This window comes from Grammomys surdaster, unplaced genomic scaffold (assembly GCF_004785775.1).
Source record: "Grammomys surdaster isolate TR1022 unplaced genomic scaffold, NIH_TR_1.0 751, whole genome shotgun sequence".
NCBI lineage: Eukaryota > Metazoa > Chordata > Mammalia > Rodentia > Muridae > Grammomys > Grammomys surdaster.
The window spans coordinates 482,058-506,955 of NW_021605170.1; the positions used below are offsets into that span (position 1 = coordinate 482,058).

The following is a 24,898-nucleotide window of genomic DNA, read 5'->3' on the forward strand; positions in this document are numbered from 1 at the left end:
GCCATGCACTCTGCTGCACTACAATGAATGCCTCTGAACGAGGCTTTCTGAGATAGAACTTTGGGGACTATCCTTGGCTTCTCCTCCCTGATGTAGTACTAACCAGAGTCCAAATGTGTGTGGAGAGGGACAATCCTTGCTGATGTCCCACGACATGATAGATGGACCCCTCTGTCCACATATGATACTAGATATTTACCTCCATAAGGACTTCATCGTGATCATCGAAGGGCTTTCCATCTTTCCTGTTGTAGAAGGTTGCCACCCCCACAATCTCCTCTTTCTTATTGACAATAGGCATGGAGAGAACATTCTTGATTACCCACCCTGAATCATCCAGGGGCCCCTCCTGCAAGGAGTAGAGAAAAAACTAGGCTGTTCCAGGTGTGGTCTGGTAAGGACTGGTGACTGGGGTCAGGGTTAGACCTCATTTTTTCTGTCCTCAGGCCATGCTAATAGGTTGCATGCCGACTCTTCACTTTTCACTTGTCTGTGAGCTTTATGTTCATGGAGCTTGTGTTGTAATTTTGAGGAGGCTGTTTTCCCAGCATAACAGACTTCATGGGCATGTGAGGACTCCAGCCCCCAAGAATACTTATTAGAAGAAGCCTTGTTCAAAGCACTTACTAACTGCTCAACAAATGGATCCACATTTCTGTTTTACACTGGACTCTGAACACTCGGTAGTTGGTTCATTCTGTCATGCAATATGAAATATGGATGGTATTTTTTGGCCAGTTCCTCCAAGAGGCTGTTAGTAATGTTCCTACTAACATAACCTCTCTCAAGAAAGTGCTATGTGGCCCTAGGCATGTTTGTCCAAACCGAGATAAAGATAGGTAGAGCAGAGAAACTCTAAACTTTCATAGTTCCAATACAGAAAAGTTCAACTATACCAAGTTCAATCAAGTGATATCAAATAAAGTTCCACTGAGTCCTACCAAAATTGATTGAGCCCAAAGATTAGCTGATTTCTGCTGAACACAGTGAAGACCAACTAAACCCAGTGAAGATCAACTAAGACCAGCCAAGATCACTTGAGACCAGACAGGATCGACTTAGCCCAGATAAGCTCTCCTGAGTCCAGCCAAGATCAGCTGAGATCAGATAAGGTCAACTGAGACTAGACAAGACCACCTGAGTCCAGCCAAGATCAGTTAAATCTAACTGAGCCCACATAAAATCAGCTCAACTGTAGACCTGAAGTACAAACACACATACTTCTGGTATGGTTTCCCAGTCACTGAGACAAATCGTCTCTTCTATTTTTCTTTTGCTTTTTGAGACAGAATCTCATTCTTTAGCCCATGTTGGCCTTGGGCTAACTTGCAGCAATCCTTCTGCCTCAGTCTTCTCAGTGCTGGGATTACAGGTATAAGTGAAGTTGTTTTATGTGTGTATGTTACATACATTGGTGTGCCTATGTGTGTGCATGTTGAATGCTTTCCTCTGTTGATTGCTACTTTATTTTCTGAGATAGGGCTTCTAACTGATACTGGATCTCACTGATTGGTTAGATTAGCTGGCCACTAAGCCCCTAGAATCATCTTGTCTTGCCTGCTCCTCATCCTCCAACCTAGCACTTGGATTGACAGGTACATGTGGGTTTTATTTATATGGGTGCTGGATCCTCATGCTATTATAGAAAACAATTTACCTGATGAGCTATCTCTCTAGTCCCCAAAAGTTGCTTTAAGTGGAAAAACGTAATTCAATCCATCATTTCTGAAACAAAATATCTTCTTTTTTCTAGTAAAATGAGTTTCATTAAATGAGTAGGCAGATTACCTGAAAGTTGAACATTTCATCAGCTGAAACATTCATGATGTTACAGATCTGGAAAGGAAGAGAAGCAGTTTCACTCTGAGCAACTGAACACACGAACACAAGCACTAACCTACTTAGCCTAGCCTATAACAGAGGAGCTTCTAACTGAACAAAATGCTGCTAGCAGGAAGGGCTAATAGGAGTTAGCAGGCCAGCATGCATTGTAGCACCAGCAAGTACAGGCCAAGGCCTGGAGAGGGACACTCACAAAGCCACTCTCTGCCACATAGGTTGGAAGGCCACTGGCAAGGGCCCAGTGATCAGCTGGGGGTGTGCTGTGGGAAAAGAACAGAGGTCAGAGGAATGGATGCTTGGATTGTTAGATGAAACGGTGTATGAGTTCACTTTATACCCTTCTCTGAGCTCAGGAAGGATGAGGTTAGGAAGCTGATGAGGACCGGAGGAGGTCAGAATGTGCTAGCTGCCTTCCATTCTGCCATGTTGGAACTCCTTATTTTGCAGGGTCTCTTTCCCTCCTGGAGACTCCTGACTTCAGTTGGCCTCTGAAGACTCAGGGCTGGCTACCTGTTCTTCACTCATGATACCTGAACCCTACTGCCTACTTGGAGCCTGTTTGGGATGTCGACAGGCTTCTAGGTTCATGAGGTCATTGGGCACATAATCATAGGACCACTGTCCCTATAGGGGAGAGCTCTGTGCTAGACTTTTCTTTGGGGTGTGGTGATGGCCTCACCTCCTGAAGGTTTCACCTGCCAAGGCTGGGATGGTTGAGTTTCTCCTGATGAGGCCACCTGGACAGCTCACCTGGACTCCATAGATATGTGTTTCAGATATCTAAGTCCCTTAGACTGGTCACTTCTCTAGTCATCTACCCATGTTCCTCCTAACTGTTCTGGGAAGGCCATGCTGGCTCTATATAAAAGTCCCAGATGGGCTAGAGAGATGGCTCAGTGGTTAAGAGTAATGACTACTCTTCTAGAGGTCCTGGAATTTAAGTCTCAGCAACCACATGGTGGCTATAACCATCTGTAATGGGATCTGATGCTCCCTTCTGGTATGTCTGAAGACAGCTAGAGTGCATTAATATAAATAAAATAAATCTTTTTTTAAAAGCCCCAGAGATGGCTACTCCAGAGGTTGTGTTTGTGGATGTCCCATCCTGGGGTGAGCCACTTGTCAAAGCCTAGCACTTACGGAATGACTTTGATGTCTTCTTTGCCATGAAGGATATAATCAATGACTTTGTAGAAGACAATTTCCTGAGAAACAAAACACATTAGTGTAGGGACTCCTGGTCAGCTTCTCAATGGAGACTTTCTTGAATGGAAAAGAGATCACCCACCCAGACAGATCCATGCACATCCACAGATGACACATGTTTAGCACCCAGTAATTACACATGTACAATGTACAGTCTATGTGTCTATCTGTTCTCTCCCTCTCTCTCTCCCTCCCTCCCTCTCTCTCCCTCCCTCTCTCTCCCTCTCCCTCCCTCTCCCCCTCCCTCCCTCCCTCCCCCCCCTCTCTCTCTGGCACTCATAGATGTGTATTGTACATCTATGTTTTAGCTCTATCTTTCCTGTATCCCATTTAACTTCATACCAACTGGGCCCATACTCCATATATACACTAAAATTCATGTGCAAGCATGTCACAATATTTATAGGAGCTCTGTCAAGCTAAAGCAAATCTAGAGACTCCACCATCACTGGGGCAGTGCAAGCTGATGAGAGTAGATAGGTGCTTGGAGCTACACTATGTCCCCATCTTCTTCATGGAGTTGGATCAAGGCTAGCCAGACTGTGGGGTAGTTGCCACCTATCAGCCTGACTTACCCGGCCATCAGGTGTTCGTGGGCCTGAGTATGGCTGGGCTTCCCCCATCAGCACAGGCCACACATCAAAGAATTCCTGGAAAGAGAAGAAGAGAAAAGGGACACTCAGCCTATGAGCTGGGTCATGCTGGGGAGGAGGCACCTGAGACTTTGAAACCTCACCTTCTCCTTGGTCATGTCCAGGAGGCCCACTGAGTACCGGTCACAGTTTAGATAGGCCCGAACAGTGTAGAAGGCCTTGTGGAACTGTCTTTCAATGTCTGTCAGCTCTTCAAACACCTTATTGGCTGACCAGAGAAGCACCTGGAGGGGTGAAACACATGTGAGCCTGTGGCCTCACCTGTCTGGCTTCTGGGGTCCACTCAGTCTTGGTACCACAAACACTTCAAGCTTAATTCCTACAGGGTGCCCAACTGGCCCTGAACCCAGGATGACACTGACTAATGGTGTGTATGTAACTCACCTGGAAACTCACTGGATGGCAAGCTCTCCAGGCTTGCTTAGGCCATAACCATGACTTTTACTACCTCATGCTCAGTGAATGAGCCAATGAGTGGAAGTTGAAGTCACTGTGAGCTTAAAAGGCAAAGATCCAGGTAACCATTCTCATCCACTCTACAGTTACCCCAGGGTGATCCATGGCTTGCACTATAAACAGCAGATCCTTTTGTGTCTCAGCAGGGTGAATTTTAAAGTGACTATTTTGTTAATACCTACACAGGTCCTTGGCCAGACCAGATTCAAGAATCTCCTTCACAAGCCTAGGCCATGGTTCTCAAACACAAGTCCCTGGAATGTATACTACCAATCCAGTCAGTCCTCAGATCTTCTTGGACCTGATGAGCTCATTTCCTTATAGCCCTCCTAGTAGGAGGTAACTCTTCCCAGTCTCCATCTTTGTGGGGTGACTCAGACTCTGTTGCTGCAGAAGCATCCCTATCAATCTTTGCACCTTGGCCTCTGGCTCCCACGTGCTCATAGGCTCACTCTCGACACTTTCCACACTCCTTGCAATTTTGCAGGAGACACAAATCTTGATAGGCTCAGCACTGCATTTTTACCTTCAAATCAGCAGCCCAGCCCTGGACATCTTAAACCACAGTGCTCATCCCTGAGATCCCAGGCCTAGCTGTCCCAAGGCCACCTCTGCCTCTAACACTTTTGCCCTGCCCCATTCATGGGTGATTTCTGGTCACCCCTTATACACCTCGTGCTTCCCCATGACAAAGCTGAGGTCACAACCTAGAAGTTTGGCTGCTCTGCTGTGGTAGTCCTTGGACTATCAAAAAGAAAGGAACATGGGCTTCTGTTCTTAGGATGTGAGGATAGGAAGAGCAGTGACATTTATTATGTCTAAGAAGAACACCTGGCTGATATTCTCTCTCTCTCTCTCTCTCTCTCTCTCTCTCTCTCTCTCTCTCTCTCTCTCTGTGTGTGTGTGTGTGTGTGTGTGTGTTAAGGTAAGCTTGTAAGTATGCATGTGTGCCTGTGTGAGTGTGAGCATTGAGTGTGTGTTTGAATGAGCAGGTATTTGAGTCACCCATGCCTCTGTCCTATAGCTATTCCCTGAGCTTGCTTGCTTGCTCCTTTCCTTCCTCTACTTCTTCTCTCCTTCCTTCCTTTCTTTCTTCCTTCTTGATTTATTTTATGTATATGAGTGCACTGTAGCTATCTTCAAACACACCAGAAGAGAGCATCAGATCCCATTACAGATGGTTGTGAGCCACCATGTGGTTGCCAGGAATGAACTCAGGACCTCTGGAAGAGCAGTCAGTGCTCTTAACCGCTGAGCCATCTCTCCAGCCCCTGAGCTTTATTTCTTATGTTGCCAGGCCCAACCCCTCACTGGTGTTTACCACAGCTGCTGGATGTCCTGCTACAGTGCAGGTAGATTCAGCCACATATTTGACTTTGGAGTCATATGAGTGTTGGTAGTTCGAACTATTTTCTCAGGGACACAACACAGTAATGTCACAACAGTGTTCAAGAGTAGCCTCCCTTTCTCTTGTCCTTCTCTCTGAGGTCTGTTTCTTCCAGTAATTGAGCTCTTCTGTGAATGCCATTATTCCTCACCCAGTTGGGAAAACAAGATCTGAGACCCTGAGGAAATGAAGGCCCAGAGAGGACAAAGCCTGTGAGCACTGACTGAAAGCCTTGTGCGCTTTCTGTTCTTCATTCCTTGTTTCCTTTTTAAAAAAATCTTTCCAATGGTCCCTTGCAAACACAGTAATCAATGATGACCAAGATGGTAGAATGTATTTATTCTCCCCAGTTGGTAGAACTGTTTGGGAAAGATTAGGATGTATGGCCTTGTTGGGTACGTTACTGGGGAAGGGCTTTGAGGTTTCAAAAGGCTTGTATGATTTCATGTTTTTATTCCCCCCCATCTTCCTCTCTCTTTCCCTCTCTCTTACTTATGGACCAAGATATAAGCTCTCAGCTGTTCTTATTGCTATGCCTTTGTTCTCTAGCATCAGTATTGAGACCTTTACTTCACGGTGATCTAAGAACTCGATATCAGATATCTAGGAATCCTAGGAGTCAGGTGTTAAAAACACTGTTGTTATTAAAATTAAATCATGTGGAGAGATAGCTCGGTGGTTAAGAGTACTGACTGCTCTTCCAGAGGTCCTGAGTTCAATTCCCGGCAACCACATGGTGGCTCACAACCATCTGTAATGGGATCAGATGCCCTCTTCTGGTGTGTCTGAAGACAGCTACAGTGTACTCATATATATAAAATAAATAAATAAATTTTAAAAATTAAATCATGTAAACTTATATGTGAAAACAATATACCAAGAACCAAGATAAAGCCAAGTATGGTGGCTCGTGCCTATAATCCTGGCTCTTGGGAAATGGAAGCAGGAGGATGAAGGCCAGCATCTACGACAGAGTGAGACTGAGAGCAATGTTAGTTACATGAGACAGTTTCAAGAGGGAAAAAAAGGAAAAAGAAAGAAAGAAGGAAATACAAACTCAGACTCCTCACTTTTCCTGTCCTTCCTTATTTTCTGTTCTAGTCTCTGCTTTTGAGGAACTACTGAGGATGTGAATGTGAAAACCACAGCTCTTTTCTTCCTGTTCGGGGTCTAGGGACACCATGGTGGGTACTCCAGGCTGGCTCCCTCCTTACTACTCGTTGCTTACAACTTGAAAATGTGAGACCTTGAGAAAGCTCTGACTTTACCCCTTCTCTTGTGTCAGTAAGTCCTCCCCTCATGTCTTTCAGAAGAAGCAGTGCACCTCTGCCATGCAAACAATAGGTAGAGGCTATAGGGTCTTTGGTGCCATGAACAGAAAGAATTGCTCTGGTGAGCCTGACTAGTAGCCAAGTGGCAGGTCAGAGTGAAGATCAGCATATGGGGTCCTCTATAGTTTTCTTATCTTCAGGTAATTTATTATTGGCTCTGATCAGTTTTCTTATCTTCAGGTAATTTATTATTTGCTCTGATCAGTGTAGCTGAGGTACTTTTCAGAAAGGGATCTAATTCTCAGAACCTCCAGGACTTGGGAAACATGGTGAGGGAGAGTTTGGAAATTCTTTAATGCTTAGTGACCAGCACTCCTACCACATAGGGACAAGAAAGACCATGCCTCTTGGGCTTGGCCACAGGCCCTTCAGAGCCCAGCTGTACTCAGTATAGAGGGTTCCTTTTATAAAGCAATGTGAGAGACGTGGCGGAGAACTTATCCAGCATGCATAAGGCTCTGGGCTCTATTTCCCAAAATAAATGAAGCAAAGCCCATGAAGAGGAATAAAGCTGGATTCTGCAAATGCTGGTTAGAGTCTGAGCCTTGGGTCAGCTTTTCTCTTTCTAAGTTCTGACTTCTTGGAGATTTGGGGTCCTGGTAAGACTTAAGGGGGTATTACAAAATAGGGTGATCCCAAGGAAGCCCCCTGATACATGGTAGACTTAACTTTGAATGGCAGGCTAGAGTTCTGGTAGCTTCCTTCATTCCTTGGAGGTAAGGGATGGAGGAACAGGCAAGGATAAAGCCTCCCAGATAATAGCCATGAGAAGAGAGCTGGGACAACCTTCCTCGAAGGTAGAGAAGGTGCCTGGACCTCTGGACTCAAGAGAGTTCAGATGACCAGTTTATAGGACTGCCTTGCCACAGGCTGGATCTCTGCTGGGTGGTTCCCCCTAGTTTGGATGAATGACATTGCCCTTCAGGTATTTCTGTGCTCAGACTCTCAGTAAGCTATGTTACTCAGTAACATAGGCTATTCTCAGTAGGCCTGCCATGTTACTCAGTATGTTTTGTCAGTATGGTAAAAGTCCAAACCAAACACCCCACCCCAAATAAACGAACAAACAAACAAATAAAAACATAACAAATCCCAGATAACAACAACAATAAAAAATAATGACAGCCAAAAGAATGTTATGGCTGAATGCTATGGTTCTCTTAAATCCGGAAGTTGAGCCCAACAGTACCAGAAGGATGTCATGATATTCAAGCAGAAGCTGGCACCATACCTTTGAACCTCCATAGAGAGGTAAATCTCTTTTCTTTGTTAAATGCCTAGCTTCAGACAATTTATTATAGCAGCAGAAAATGAACTAATATTTGCTGATCAATCAGAAACTCAGGTAACAGACTAGTGTTTGGCATTTGCAGCAGCAGTGGACAGTCTTCGGAGAGAGCCCTACACTTGTGGGATCTGACCATCTCCAAATAGATAGGATTAAAGTTGAGCTGACTCAGAGGACACTGATGTCTGATGCAGAAATGATTGTTTGTTTGAGGTGTGGCTAAAATCTTCATAGAACCATTGTGTGTTTTGAGAGAGACTGAGTTTGCTTTTCTTCTGTCTCAGAATGGAGAATACTGCCTAAAATCCTCTCTGATGCCAGCACTAACCAGATAACAAAGTCAGATGAAAACATCACAAGGCTAGGACTGGGTCAGGGGATGAAAGCATGTTCTACTATTGCAGAAGACTTAAGTTCTGCTCTAGCACCTACGCCAGGTAGCTCCAGATTCAGGAGATCTTAACACTTCTGGCTTTTCAGGCAACCATACTTGTGAGCACATTACACCACATCCAGCTCAAGGGGAGGCTCCAAGGCCTGACTATTACTATAGACAGGAGCCTAGCATGGCTGCCCTCTGAGAGGCCCAACTAACAGCTGAAAGAGTCAGATGCAGATACTTACACCCAGCCAATGGACAGAAGCTGCTGACCCCTGTGGTTGAATCAGGGAAAGGCTGGAAGAAGCCGAGGAGCAGGGTGACCCTGCAGGAGGTCTCAATTAACCTGGACCCCCAAGATCTCTCAGACACTGAACCACAAGCCAGGCAGCATACATTAGCAGATTTGAGGTGCCCAAGACATATACAGCAGAGGACTGCATGTTCTGGCCCCAGTGAAAGAAAATGTACCTAACCCTCGAGAGACTTGAGGCCCTAGAGAGTGAGGAGGCCTGTTGGTGTGCAGTGGGCATGGGGGACATCCTCTTGGAGGCAGGGGAGGAGGAATGGATGGGGAAGACTGGGAGGGGATAATGTCTGGACTGTAAAAAAAGAGATTAAAAAATAACAATAATTTTTTTTAACTTTTTAAAAAGAGATCACAGGAAGAAAAACTATATATCCATATAGCTCATTGACATAGATACAAAAACATTTTTTAATTTTTAGTTTTGAGACAGGGTCTCTCTACATAGCCCTCATTACCCTACAATGTAGACCAGACAAGCCTTGAAATCATGAAAATCTACTTGCTTCTCCCTCCCAGATGCTGCGGTTAAGGCGTGTACCACCCTGCCAGGCTCTAAACACAAAAATTCCTAACTGAACATTAGCAAAGCTACCATGCATGGTAGATGAACCTATAATTCTAGCAGTTGGGAAGTAAGAGCTACATAGCAAGTTAACCTACATAGCAAGTAATTGTCTAAGAAAAAAAATAATATTGGTAAAACCAGTCTGTAATGTAACAATAATGTAATTGTTAGTAAATATTTACCCCATTATCATTACATTGCTTACCAAATAATTATACCCTATGGCCAATATTATAGAAGACCGCCTCAGCATTTCAAATTTGGTTAATATAAACTAGAAATGATGGCATGCATCTGCAATCTCAGCTAGTCAGAAGACTAATGTGAGGGGACCACCGAAGCTCAGCAGTTGAAGACCAAGCTGCATGATGGTGGGAAGACCACACCTCAATATAAATATACCACAAACCAAAATCCCAAACTAACTAATATAATCTAAATGAACAAACTAAACAAAAATTTGCATGATTCTATCAATTGATGCTGAACTATTTGATAACATTCAATATTAATTCAAGATGGAGCTCCTTAGCAACAGGAAATACAGTAAATTTTCTTAACTGGGAAAAATTCTACGAAACCACAGAGGTGACATCATTCTTCAGCCTCTAGAAGTCCAGTGTGCTATCTCCTTACACCACGGAGCAACCCTGTACTTTGTTGTTGTGTTTTGTTTTGATTTTCGAGACAGGGTTTCTCCATGTAGCCCTGGCTGACCTGGAACTCACTCTGTAGACCAGGCTAGCCTCAATCTCACAGAAATCTGCCTGCCTCTGTCTGAGTGCTGGGATTAAAGGCATGCACCACCACACTGGGCTGTGAAATCATTCTCTCTCTCTCTCTCTCTCTCTCTCTCTCTCTCTCTCTCTCTCTCTCTCTCAAAAAAGATTTATTTATTTATTTATTTATTTATTTATTTATTTATTTATTATATAGCATTTTGCCTGCAGGCCAAAAGATCTCATTATAGATAGTTAAGAGCCACCATGTGATTACAGGAAATTGAACTCAGGACCTCTGGAAGAGCAGTCAGTGTTCTTAACCTCTGAGTCATCTCTCCAGCATGTGAAATCACTCTTAATGAAAAGAAACTGGGTGTCTTTCTCTATGATTTGGAATGAGGAAGAAATGTTCAAAATTATTATTGAAAATAGATTCTTCTCTCTTATAATACATTGCTACACAAAGTCTTAACTTGTCCAATAAGACCAAAAAAAAAGAAAACTATATATGGAATATATATTATATATTTATATAATATATATTAAATAAATATATATATATATATAAAAGGAATATATATATAAAAGGAAATAAAGCTATCTTTGTTTGCAGGTGATATGATTGTCTATATGAAAATACCAGAGAATCAATAAGAAAACCCTGAAACTAGTAAGTGATTTTTAGCAAGGCCACAAACTATAGGGTTAACATAATATAATTGCTTTCCTTGATACCAGTGATGAACAATTGGAAGATGAAGCTATCAGAACACAATACTACTTACATTATATTCCAAAATGAAGTACTTAGGTATAAATCTAGTGAAATATGTATAAAATGTATATGTAGAAACCTCAATCTTTTGCATATATGTGCAGGTGCATGTGCATATGTGTGGAGGTAAAGCTGTGAAGTCAGCTGGTCAATGAGTCCCTAGGGGATTCATCTGTCTCCATTTTCCCAGAGCCGGGGTTACAAATGTAAGTTACTATGCTTGGCTTATCACTTGAGTCCCACAGAACAAACTCAAGTTCTCATGCTTGTGAACTGTTTCCCCAGTCCATGGAAACTTCAAAAGTTTGATTAAAGAAGTAAAATATTGGGATGGAGAGATGACTCAGTGGTTAAGACTGCTCTTCCAGAGGTCTGGAGTTCAATTCCCAGCAATCACATGGTGGCTCAAAACCATCTGCAATGGGATCAGATGCCCTCTTCTGGTGTGTCTGAAGAGAGCAATAATGTACTCACTTTATTTTTTCATAATAAATTATGAAATTTATTTATTTCATAAAATAAATAAATAAAATAAATAAATCTTTTTTTAGAAAAGAATTAAAATATCAAAATTAATATGAAGATTTTAAGTGCTTGTGGATTTTTTTCTGAGACAGTCTCATGTAGTCAAGGCTAGCCTTGAACTTGCTGTATAGCCAAAGATCATCTTCAACTCCTGATCCTTTTGCCTCCACCTCCCAAGTACTAGGATTGCAAACATGTACCACAATGTCAGGTTTTATGAGGTGCTGGGAATTGAATCCAGTTTTCAGGCATGGTAGGGAAGTACTTTTACCAACTGAGTTACGTCCTTACCCTAGAAGACTCACTATTTTTAAAATAATATTTTTTCCAACTTGGTATATAGATTTAGAAAAATCCAAATCATACCAGCAAGCTATTCTATGAATCTTGAAATCTTGACTTTAAAGTCTGTGTGGAAAGACAGAATACCCAGAATAGCCAACACAATTCTGAAAAAAGAAAACAATATTGGTAGACTGACGTTATCATCCTCAAGATTTTCTCTAGAACTACAGTGGCTGATCAGGGAAAATCCCTGGAAAATTAAAAAGTAGATCTCCACAAATGTACTCAACTAACCCTCAGCAACAAGGAAAGACAATTCATAGAAAAAAAAAGTTGTGTTTTCACAAAGGACTAAAAGTTTGACATCCACATGCCAATGTGAATCTAGACCTAGACTTTATAGTGTTCATCAAACTAATAATGAGCCTAAACTCAGAATCTTTAAAGGAATTTTAATCCAGCAACAAGAGCCAGAAGATTAGAACACATTGCCAAAGTTAGTATGAGGCCAAGCAGAGCAATTCAGTCAGAAGCAAGGAGAAGCCAGATTGAATCAGTTAGTTTGGAAGATTAGATGGTAAGGAGGCTAGAAGTTTCTGGGCCTAGACCTTGGGATAGTTAGTGCAGAGAAAGAAACTCTTTGGCTTCAACCAAAGCCATGTACTCACGAAGCTTGGGTACAGCTCTCATCTCTTCCCTTCATACGAGGAACTAAAAGCAACATTTACATTTACATTTACAAGAATCCAAGACTCAAACTCCTAGAACCTGACCTGAAAACCTGAGTGATCTTGGGTTTAAGGATAAGGTTTTAGGTATAACAGTCTATGAAGAAGACTATAATAAATTGGGGTTATTAAAATGCCAAACTTCTGTTTTGCCATATGTATTATTAAGAGAATGAAAAGGCAAGCCACACTCAGGGAGAAAATACATGGAAAATGCACTTCTGGATTTCCATCCAAAATACATATGAATATGTTCCTTTTTGTTATTGTTGAGACATGGTATTTTTATAAAGCCCTGGACTAGTCAGGGCTCTCTATGCTTACTGTGTAGACAAACATGGTCTGGAATTTGAGGATGATCCTCTTGAATCTGCCATCTGAATGTTGGGATTATAAGCCTTGCACCACATTGTGTGTGTGTGTGTAATGCATATGGACATATATCTATGTGTGGATATGTGCATATAAATGCATGTATATGGGAATTCAGGTGCCTATAGAAAACAGAGGCATTGTATTCATCCAGAGGTGAAATTATAGGAAGTTTCAGACTGAACTCAGGCCATCTGAAAGAGCAGTGCTTATTTTTAGCTATTGAGGCATCTCTCCAGCCATATATATATATATATATATATATATATATATATATATATATATGTTCTTAGCTATATCTATCCTTAAAACCAAACAAGAAAGAATGTACACCAAGAGCATCTAACTGTACTTTGTACCTTTGGGGCGTGGAGAAAGTGCTGATTTATTTTTTGGAAAGCTAGCAAAGGGGGTGGCATAATCTCTGTGCTCTGATTTTTTTAAGGGAGTGAAGATTAGCATCCCTGATAGAAAATTCTCACATTTAGCAAGTGGGTGGAAGATGAGAGGAACCAGGGGTCCCTCTGTTGAGGGTACATACCAAAAAGGATCTTCATGGCAACAGATCAGGGCTAGGAACATCAATCAGAAATTATGTTTAATTTTATACCAGTGTGGTGTTATATGTGATATACCTACTGTGTATGCACATATGTTAGCACACATGATCTTCTTTTGTTGGGTAAGAGGTGATTGGAGCAACAAGGACTCTAACAATACTCAGACCTTAGCTTCCTAGAGCATTCTAGTATATGGATCAGGGCTTCTCGGAGAAATGATGAGTTCTAGGACTAGGGCATGAAGCATCCTGGAGAAGCCTGGGACTCCTACAGTGATGAAGCGTGTTCAAAGACACAGGAGCCAGCTGCAGGCCCAGGGCTGAAACAGTTTGTGCAATGTAATGAATACAATAACATTGGATTGCAACCTAAAGCAGAAAATAAATACCCAAGAATCTAGACATGAATCAATTATTAAGTAAATTAATAAATAAGTACAAATTTTATAGATGCTCCACTCTGAAGGAGGCGTGTACCTCCCATTCCTCTGTATGGTATGAGCAGTGGCTTCCTCAGAAAGCAAAGGACAGAAGGTCAGGCGACTTTATGGTGTAGGAAGTGACAGAGTGGTGGGATGGAAACTGTTTCCTGGTTTCTGGTAGGCCCTATGGCAGCAACCCACTGTGATGTAGTGGAAAGGCTTTTAGTCTCTGAAGCCCAGCGACCCAAGTCTGATCACAAGAATGACATCGATTCCAAAAATATGAACATTGCTAGCCAGGTTCCTCTGTCAAGTCACAGGAAACAAGCTGATAGGACAAACTTTCTCGGAGAGGAGGGGTCTGAGGAGACAACTGAACATCCTTTGGGATTTGGGATGGCATTCTGGGACAGAAGGAAGAAGTAAAAACTAAGGAAATCTCAACGATGTTAGCGCTGGTTCATTAGTTGTGGTAGCGTCATAACACCAGTGAAAGATGTCAAAATGGAGAAACTTCTTGTTGTCAAGGCTATGCAAATTTGGTTCAACTCTGTAAATCTAAACCAGTCAGAAAAGAATCTATTGTGGCAGGATTTTCCCTGTCCAATTACATTAAAATATTAGTGTAGCAGGAGGCCTGTCATTGGACAGGGAAAAAGGAGTTGGTGCAGAGAGAGAGAGAGAGAGAGAGAGAGAGAGAGAGAGAGAGAGAGAGAGGACAAGAAGAAGATTCTGATCCTGCATTGTTTTAAATAGCCACAGGTAGTTATGAATATCATATAGGGATAGAATAATTGGGATAACTTGTCTGATCTAGATGGGCAGCTTCTATTATCAATTGGCCTTGAAATTATTGTGAGGGCATCTTGTAAATTGAGAATTTATTAATATATAAATCTGACTGGTTAATTATAAGCTTAAAGAGTTCTGTTTTACTGGGTTACTGGGTATTGTAATATCTAACTGCGAGTTGGATGGCCGTTAAATGGGGCTGGCATGGCAGCGACCCTGTAGAGGGAAATTAGCAAATCGGATGGAGACCTCTCAGGGGCCCAGGCCTTAGAGTCTGCCGAGATGAGAACACTCCGCTAGAGGGTTACTGGAGTGTGGGACCACCGACCACAGAGGGGTTATGGCTGAGAAGGAACGAGGGGCTCCAGAGACAAGTGCACCGAAGCTGGGAACACCGTAACCAGATGCTGCGGGGGACTACTTAGAGACAGAGGCTGAGGGACCACGCAGGGTCAGAGAGTTGCTGGCAGGAGCGTGGGAACTTGGCGGGTCATTTTCAATATTTCCCACAACAGACTATAATGTAATAGAATGGGGCTAGTGAGATGACTCAGAGAGCAGGAATACTAGTCACTTACTTGTGACCTAAGTTTGATCCGCAGAACTCACACGGTGGGAAGAGAAAGAAAACTCTGGCAAGTAGTCCTCTGATTGCTACACTCAGGCCATGGCGAGTGCCCACCCCAACAAATAACAAACGTAAAGCAACAACAACAACAGCAGGAAACAGAAACGTGCAAAAATTGGATAAAATGTCCAGAATAAGCAAAAGGACAGTGACAGAAAATTGTCAGTGTTATTTGGGGCTGTGGGTGGTGAGGGTGAAGGATGAAGGTGAAAGGTGAAGAGTGAAGGGTGACTGCAGCACAGTGCTTTCTGCTGGAGCAACCGCTGCTGTGAATTAGCATTACACAATTTCAAATAGGCACAAATAACCTCATCATGAGGGGAATGGGTTAATTCTGAGGTTCCAGAAGCCACACATTTTTGACTCAGTCTATTAGGAGAGTGGAGGAAGGGCAGGGAGGACAGTGTGGCTTTCTTTAACTGAAGATAGACGCATGTATGTAGGAGAGGAAGGCTGGGCAGCCGATAGGAACAGTGTCTACTTCTATCAAAAGAACAACTGTGAATGCAAGCAGGAAGTGCAGGACACCTGGGCACAACATGGTGTGGTGGTTTGAATAAGAGTTGGCCCCCATGGGCTCATATATCTGAATGCTTAGTCATCAGAAGTAGTACTACTTGAGAAGCAGTAGGAAGTGTGTTCTTGTTAGAGGAAGTGTGTCACAGGGAGTTGGGCTGTGAGCTTCCAAAAGCCTAAGCCAGGCCCAGTACGGCTCTCTTCTCCTGTTGCCTGAGGATCCAGATGTGAAACTCTCAGCTACCTTTTCAGCCCCATGTCTGCCTGTGTGCCACCGTTCTCCCTGCCATGATGGTAGTGGACAAAACCTCTGAAATGTTAAGCAAACTCCAACTCAGTGCTTTCTTTTCCACGAGTTGTCGTGGTTATAGTGTCTCTTCACAGCAACAGAACACTGACTATAAGCCACTGGGGTGTAGGATGGGAAGACAGAAATGTGTGTGTGTGCGTGCACGAGTATGTATGTCTGTCATGGGCTATGGGGTATGTATATATGTACATGTGTGTGTGTGCTCCTGCATGCTCCTGTGTGTGTCTGTTATGGGCTATGGGTTATGTATATATGTGCATGTGGTGTGTGTGTGTGTGTGTGTGTGTGTATGTGTGTGTGTGATGGGCTATGAGGTACGTAGTAGGTTTGGTGGAGGACTGAAGACCCCTGATGCTCCTTTCTCTACTTTTTCTTCTGACAGTACAATGAAGGTTGAGAACTACAAATGATCACTTACCTCTGTGACCCCCTCCAACAAGCCCATGTTCCCTCCCTCGCCTCTCCAATCAGCCCACCATCATTTCCCCCCTCTGAACTACTCTCAGCCCGTGTGCCCCCTCTCAGAATGGTCTGAGCTTCTTGCCTGCAGTTCTGACTCCTCTAGTCAGCCTACCTCACTGGTACTTCACCATCCATACAGCCCTTTGACAGCCCAACTAGTCCCGAATCTCCGTTCTGCTGCTCCTCCCTGACTGAAGCTCCCATTTGTGGCCCTCCTCCCACAGGCCTTGCTTCCCGACCTCACTCATCATCTCTCTCAGCCTCACTCTTCCTCCCTCCCCTCAGCGTCATGCCTGTTACTTTATACAAGGGCCAAGTTGTAACTGAACTTGGTTTTGGTCCTGTACTCTCATGGCTATGTAGACCATAAATTTGGTTGACCAATGGAAGCAGACTCTGCCTTGGACTTGAAGTATCTAAACAGAGATCTCTTGGCAAGTGACCATTACCACATGGATACAAGATATCCAGATGAGCTCGGTGGCCACCAACCCTGGTCCTGCCTCTCCTCTCTGACATTTTCACATTTTGACAGTGGGTAGCCAAAGCATGGCAGCACTCACAGGCAGAACAAGAAGTTTGGAAAGCACAGAGTAACTTGACATCTAACATTTTCCCAAAGCCAGCCTGTGTATGGCTGGATTTCCTAGCTTTAGACACAGAATGCAGAATGTCCTACTACCCATTCAAGATATCTCCTTTCCTCCATTTTACCTGACTCCTCTCTTTCTCGTCCTCTTCCCTCTCTCTCTTTCTCTCTTTTTGTCCCTCCCTTTGTTCTTCCCTCTCCTCTTTCTCCATTCTTCCCTTCCTCTCTGGCCCCCTTTCTTTGAGACAAGTTCTTGCTGTGTATCCCAGGCTAGTCTCAAACTAGCTGATCAGGATGTAAAGTTAGTGATGATGATGATGATGATGATGATGATGATGATGATGATAAAGAATGGCCCCCATAGACTCATAGATTTGAATGCCTGTTCACCAAGAAGTGGCACTATTAGGTGTGCCCTTGTTGGAGAAAGCGCGGCCTTATTGGAAGAAATATGTCACTGGAGGTAGGCTTTGAAAAGTCTGAGCCAGACCCAGTATGACTCTTTCTTTCTGTTGCCTTTGGATTTGGATGGAGAACTCTCAGTTTCTGCAGGACCATGCCTACCTGCATTCCACCATGCTTCCTGCCATAACAACAATGGACTAACCCTCTGAAACTGTAAGCCAGCCTCAATTAAATGCTTTCCTTTATAAGAGTTACTGAGGTCATGGTGTCTTTTCATAGCAATAGAACACTGACTAAAACACCTTGCTTCTACCTCCTGAGTGCTGGGATACAGCCATACCCTGTCATGCCCAGCTTGTTTGGAATTACTCAAAGGCTCACAGGCTGAGACTCAGATAAGAGAATTGCTTTGTCTTGAGACCTCTTCTGAGTTCTTGTGCTGTAGCTTATGGTCAAGATAGTCTTAGTGGCCCCCAGCCATGGCCCTGCCTCTCTTCTCTGACATTTTCAAATGTGTTCTAAACCTACAGCACACTGACCCAGCTGGACACTCAAGTTTCTATCTCATGCAAATTAGACTCCAGATTCTCTGGCAGGGTCAATCCCACACAGAGATTCTGTGCTTGGTTAACTGACAATTCACTCCAGTTCCTGCAAAGTTTTGAGGCAGTATCTGAGGATAATGGAGCCTGTCTGTGGCTCTGCAGGAAGCTGTGCCTACTAGTTCAGGTGGTGGTAATGAGCAGAGGGCCTTTCCAGTTTCTTCCTCATAACCTGCCTGCCTAGGTGAGCACCGCCCGCTGCCCCTGTTCAGTTTTGTGCTGATGACATGGATGGGAACATCGAGTCCTGTCAGGCCAGAGTCATGCTCTGATTGGACATCACAGTGTCTTGACCATTCATGAAGACCAAACAGCCTATGAGGGTGGAAGGCTGGGGAAGGATCAGCCAGGGCATACAGGTACCTGGCCTCTCCGTGTCTCACAGTTGTGTAGGTAGCTTAGGTGATAGATCTTCAGATTTAATGTAGCAAAATTCAGGTACTTCGTGAAAACCTGAAATGACAATTATAACAGCATGAGTCAGAAATCCAGATGTTCAAGGACACATGAACCGAAGAGATGCACACCCCTAGGGTCCTGGAGGAAGTGCCACACGCATGTGAGATACTGGTAAGCTACACTTAGGACTCATGGGTGTGGACCTACACACAAAGCTTCAGTCCTGTGGGTCAGGAACACGGATCACACACAAAAGGATATGACTTACATACACAAAGATGAACAGCTGGGGCATAACTCACACACCCAGATAAACAGAGACACACAGAGTTTGAAGGATCTCTGTGAGGCCCTGGTTTATGCCTCTGGATAAGCAAACACACTCAGATTAGCAGAAGGACACAACTCAGATGTAGGCTTATCAAGGGACATGGGTCACATAACCACATGACTACAGAGAGATAATGGCAAAGGCACTCGGGGAGGTAGGACACGTACAGACCCACGGGACAAACCCGTGGGAAGAGCTGAGTGTCTGACGTCTCCTGAACACTCACATCTTCATCTTCACTCGTGAAGCATGGGCCATCCAGTTTATTCACTGCCATGATCACAGCCACGACATCTTTGCCATTCATGATTGGTGTGGACAGAATGTTCTTTGTCACATAGTCGGTGAGCTCGTCAGCGAATGGGCTGAAGTGGGGACACTGCGGTGGTATGAGAGAGGTTATTGCTATGGCCTGCAGTCTGGGGCTCCCAGGTTTTTACAGAGGGTCTATGCTTAGGTGGCCACCATTTAGACTAGCGCTGTGATGCCAAGTAGCCCTGCCTCTGAACTCAGGACACAGTTTCTGGGCAAAGAGAGTTCGCCCTGTTCCTGGGGTTCTGCTAAGCTCACCTAACCTCTGATTCCTAAGAACTCTCCCAAGTTTTATAAATAGCCCCTACAAGATCCTCAAGCACTTGTCTACTTTTGGGCAAAGTTGGACTCCTGTATGCTCCAGTCTGCCCCACTATCCCTACCCTCAGAACTTCTAGCTCAGGTGATTGTTTCCTTCCTCCAGCCCCTTCCAAACCTGCTGCACACTCTCCCTGGAAAGATAACCATGACTGCATGAAGGGTGGACTCGGTTGTGATTGGTGGCTTGTTATGGCACACTATCACCAAGACAAATTGGCTGGGGAGCTAGAGTGGAGAGTTTCCTGTATCTTGGGATCTGTCCACCAACCCTATGCTTCAGCTTTGCTCCAAAGACCACTGTCCACCATGAGACTTTGTGACATGCTGAGTTTTCCCCAACTCTGGGCTCAGGGAGGATTCAAGGAGGGCTCAGAAAGGGCTCTTAAATCTACTACCCCAAGATATAAAAGGAATCCTGCCTCTGAAGTTAGTTCTACCCCTGAAAGGAACAGGTTATTCAAGCTAGCCTCAGGGTACTAAGTTAGAGCCAGGTAGCTCCTAATAGACATGGCCCTGACTTACTCTCTGCTTTCTGGTTATTCTTTTATTTACATGAAACTAAAGTACCCTGGCATAGTGACTGAGGTGAAAGGCTGACTCTAGCCTCTCTTGAGGGTCTGTCTCAGTTGGAGCAGCTTTATGTCCTTTCCATTCCTGTTCAGTGAAGGGAGGATGGCCATCAATACCTTTGGCATGTCCCAATGTTAACTGTCAACACAGACTTTCTTATATGTACTGAGGACCCTGTACCTTGCAGCCCTATGATTTGTCATAATTCTCCATAGCTCAGCCCTATGAGCAGTTTGAAAAGTTCCCTGCTGGCATTTTGTCTCCTTGGTAACAGGTTAGCAAGGCCCCAGTTTTAGCTATAAGAGCCTGCCAAGAGTCTGAAGATTGGGTTATCCTCTCAGTGGGATGGAGATGGCTAAAGTCAGCTATTCCCCTCCCATCTCTTCTTGGAGAAGCAGCCACCACCTACCTGCTATGTGGCACTAAGCTGGAGGTAGATCAACATATGAATGGTAACAAAGAAGGAAGATAAGCAGCAATGCCTGACAGAGGTGACATTACTGGGTGTACTGGCTGGTTTTATGTGTCAACTTGACACAGCTGGAGTTATCACAGAGGAAGGAGCCTCCCTTGAGGAAATGCCTCCATGAGATCCAGCTATAAGGCACTTTCTCAATTAGTGATCAAGGGGGGAGGGAGGACCCATTGTGGATGGTGCCATCACTGGGCTGGTAGTCCTGAATTCTATAAGAAAGCAAGCTGAGCAAGCCAGGGGAAGCAAGCCAGTAAGTAACATCCCTCCAAGGCTTCTGCATCAGCTCCTGCTTCCTGACCTGCTTGAGTTCCAGTCTTGACTTTCTTTGGTGATGAACAGCAATGTAGAAAGTGTAAGCTGAATAAACCCTTTCCTCCTCAACTTGCTTCTTGGTCATGATGTTTTATGCAGGAATAGAAACCCTACGACACTGGGATAAACATTAATATCTTGTCACAGAAGATCATCAACTTTTTCTGGCTAAATTGAAGGTACAAGGCTTTAGATGTGTGGTAGATCCTCAAAAGGAAGAGATTTCCCTGGATATCCTTTTCTCTGGGCATATCCTGGGTAGCTTCCCATGGTTTGCCACTGTGGCCATTGTATACATGGTGGTTTGCATGCACCTATCCCCTGACTAACCATTAGTGTTAGAGGCTAATCCTGATCTGCAGGTTGCTTCTAGAGTAGTCTTGAAGCACTATACCAAGGCATACTGAACTGTTTCAGCATAGAACATGAAAGTACCTTCAGATGATATACACAGATCTTTACACTTATTGTCATATGATGTACACAGATACACACATTTGATTCTCAGATGGGCCACACAGATTCACATATCTGACTCTTAGATCAATAGTTCTCAACCTGTGAGTCATTAAACCTTTGGGAGTTGAATGACCCTTTCATGGGGGTCACATATCAGATATTCTGCATATCAGATGTTTATAATACCATTTCTAATAGTAGCAAAATTACAGTTATAAAGGAGCAACAAAAATAATTTTATGGTTGGGGTCACCACAACATAAGGAACTATATTGAAGGGTTGCAGTATTTAGAAGGTTGAGAACTACTCTCTTAGATGAAGTACATTTGATCCTCAAATGAGGCCCACAAATCTATAGATGTGACTTTCAGAGAATGTGCAAGACACACAAGTCATACATGGTAGTTGTCTCATTTTTCTTTTCTTTTTTTTTAAAATTTATTTTATGTATGTGAGTACACTGTCTCTCTTCAGACACACCAGAAGAGGACATTGGATCCCATTACAGATGGTTGCGAGCCACCATGCTGTTGCTGGGAACTGAACTCAGGACCTCTGGAAGAGTAGCCCACGCTCTTACCCACTGAGCCATCTCTCCAGCCCTTCATTTTGGTTTTCTTACTAGCTTGATTTCTACCCATTCAACTCACATTTGACTCCTCACTTTATTGCCCATTTTTATCTATACATTGTCTAAGTCTCATTTTGTAAATAAAACTGGGACCTCCTGATCTCTTTCTCTTGGCCTGATCTCCACTCAGGAAACTCACCTACTCATTGCTTTCTCTCCACATTTCCTTCCCCTGCCATTGACTATGACCAAAGATATGGTTTTAAAATGCTCCCATTTGCCATGCTCTCTTCTCTGCGGCATCTGACTTCCTGGGTTTCCTGTCTTTTTAGTGTGGTACCCAGTCTCTCTATCAGGTGCCTACTGCTGGTCCCAGCTGTACAATCAATATTTTTATATTGAAGTAACATCTTTCAGCCTCTCCTGTTCCTGGGATATCAAATACCCTCACCACTCAGGATCCTCTGGTATCTTCACCCTATAGGCTATGCCTACAAGATCTTGGTATCATTATGGGTACTTCATGATCCTCACAAGACAAGACTTTTAGGAAAAGGGTAAAGAAGTGTTAGAGTCCAGGGCCGGAGGTCAGATAGAACCTGGGTTTGGTCATCATGGCAGGTCTGGCTCTATCTGTGTCCCACTGAGAAGCTGGTTTTGAGTGAGATTGTTCTGGGGATATCTATGCCAAGTCTGGCTAGCATTTTCCATTTTGAACTTCCTTCTGTGAATCCACCAGTAAAACGAGAATATAAAGCTCCCCAAGACAAATCTACTAGCCTTAAGCATATCGCTCCCTCATAGCCAAGTTTCTACGTTTCCTTGATTTCCATCATCCTCCATTCATGCATGTGTTTCAGTAAGTCGAGGATGCTATGTCTTTGGTTAGGCTCTCAAATGCCCCCAGTAGCTCTTCAGCCTCAGCGTGGCCCTACAAGTACCTCATGTAGATGGTGTCCCTTCAGCCTTTCGGCTTCACCTCTAGACCTCTAGAGGCTAATTCTTTCTATGTGTGTGATGTAAATGTGCATTCCACATTGAAGATTGACATGTACCCCTGCAGCTCCCAGACTCCCTCCTTGTCATCCTGTGACGTCAGGAGCTTCTGGGGGCTTCCTTCTGCCTTTCTTGTCCATTCCACTGTCTTCCCAGGGCTTTTTTGCTGCTATAGTTTTCTGTTTAGAATATCTGACAGCATTAAAAGTGGGCAAAGGTGGCAGGCACTCAGGACCTGGAGACTCTGAATTGAACTCTTCACTGCCAAGATATAAATGCATATGTATCACAAAGATACTGAGCTTCTGGGACAATTCTTGCCTAGAAGACATCTCCAAGATCCACTTCTCCAGGCCCATTGTCTAAGCAAAGACTCTTTCTATTCTGCTGTTCCCCAATCATCTGCATCTCTCCTTTATAAAACTCAAACATCTCCAGATCTCCTGAAGCCTTGACCCTGACAGCCTAGATTCATTTGGTAGCTGGGGGAAATTTATAGGGTGAATCAGCTTTGTTTATTGGGGAACCTGTTGTCCCTTTAAATGCCTCTGCATTCCTCTAGACTGTTTCAGATGAAGTCTTCTAGAGAAGGACACACAGAACAAGGTTAAAACAATCAAACCTTCCATCCCCTTTTCTGGATAACCTAAAGTGAACATTATCATTCATTACCACTCCATTATAATGCTATGTTCTCCACCTCAGAGCCATTCCCATTAACCCTTCCTGAATATTCAATGTATGAGGAGGCATGATCTTGAGCTACATGGATGTGCTGGACTTCCAGGCAATATCATCTTTCCAGTAGAAATATACATGATATCAACTACAAAGCTCCTCACTTTAGAGACACTGTTTTAGTAGTAATCCTGATACCCCTCTTGTATGTCACAAACAGTAGCCTCTCTGCACTCTTGCCATCCTGGGGACAGAACCCCAAGGCCTTTTGCATGTCAGACAGGTGCTTTATCACTGAGCTACGATGCCAGCCCCCGCCTTTACTCTTCCATCTTTTTGACATACCCCCATTATGTCCAGCTACATTTTAACCTCACCATGTCTTGTACTAAGGATTGTGTCCTGGTCTGGCTCCACGGCTAAATGGAGCCCCCTTTCCCCCACTGAGAAGCTACCGTAGGGAAGGGATGGGGATATATAATATCCTGGATCAGGCCTTCTGTAACATTTAGGAGATGACAAACAGAAGAAAGGGTGAGACCATGCGCACAGATCCAGGCGCTCTCATGTGAGGATCGGGGCAGAAATCTCTGGAGATGCTAAGCTTTTGACTCATTTCTGTTCTGAGGCTTTTGCTGTGCTGTGGCATAGCCTCGTTATTCCTTGAACCTTGCAGAGCCTTGTACCCTGTCGTTCTGGCTATAAAGTTATGTTGTTGCTTCTCCTTGGATAGGCAGGTACCAGTGCTGCCTAGCAGCACTCCTCCACTCACTGACTCATCTACCTGCCATCCATCCACTCATCCTTCTAACCACTTACCCATGCGCTCAGCCCTCACCTATCTACCTGTAGTCACGTAGTCACCCAGCGTCCTAAATACACATCTGTCTGTTTGCCGTGGAGTCCATGGGTGCTAGAGAAAATAAAACTCACCTGAAACACACGATGTAGAACAGACTAGCCTTTAACTTACAGAAATCTGTATGCCTCTGCCTCCTAACTGCTGGGATTAAAGTTGTGTGCCACCAGCATCAAACATTGATTTTTATCAGTTCCAGTTGACCAATCCTACTTTGGAGGTTGTCATTTCTGAGTGAGGACTCCCTACAGCACCTGTGCTCTATTTCTCTCTTGATCTCTTTCTTGCAGCTTAAACTTAACTTCATCAAATCAGGACCCAAACTGTAGATACCCCACTAGCACCAAGAGTTACAGATATGAAATGTGATCAAAGGGCACCATGTTATGTTATCTCATTAAACATCACCCCCAGCTCCCAATCAAAGGAAGACTTTGGATTTTATTTCTCCATGTAGCGCCTCTCTCTCTCTCTCTCTCTCTCTCTCTCTCTCTCTCTCTCTCTC

The 24,898-nt window shown here is 43.9% G+C and overlaps 1 protein-coding gene and 1 pseudogene across 1 annotated transcript in view; one reads left to right on the plus strand and one right to left on the minus strand.

Moving 5' to 3' along the window:
* Positions 1 to 24,898, minus strand: part of Pde6b (phosphodiesterase 6B) — a 43,377-nt gene that overhangs the window by 8,390 nt on the left and 10,089 nt on the right. The window contains exons 2-9 of the mRNA XM_028782389.1: positions 19,066 to 19,218; positions 18,473 to 18,562; positions 3,785 to 3,925; positions 3,624 to 3,698; positions 2,983 to 3,047; positions 2,036 to 2,102; positions 1,789 to 1,836; positions 200 to 349 (exon numbers count right to left, since the gene is read on the minus strand). Coding sequence (XP_028638222.1) covers positions 200 to 349; positions 1,789 to 1,836; positions 2,036 to 2,102; positions 2,983 to 3,047; positions 3,624 to 3,698; positions 3,785 to 3,925; positions 18,473 to 18,562; positions 19,066 to 19,218 — 789 coding nt within the window. The remainder of the gene's footprint in view (positions 1 to 199; positions 350 to 1,788; positions 1,837 to 2,035; positions 2,103 to 2,982; positions 3,048 to 3,623; positions 3,699 to 3,784; positions 3,926 to 18,472; positions 18,563 to 19,065; positions 19,219 to 24,898) is intronic.
* Positions 24,077 to 24,898, plus strand: part of LOC114633732 — a 1,953-nt pseudogene continuing 1,131 nt past the window's right edge.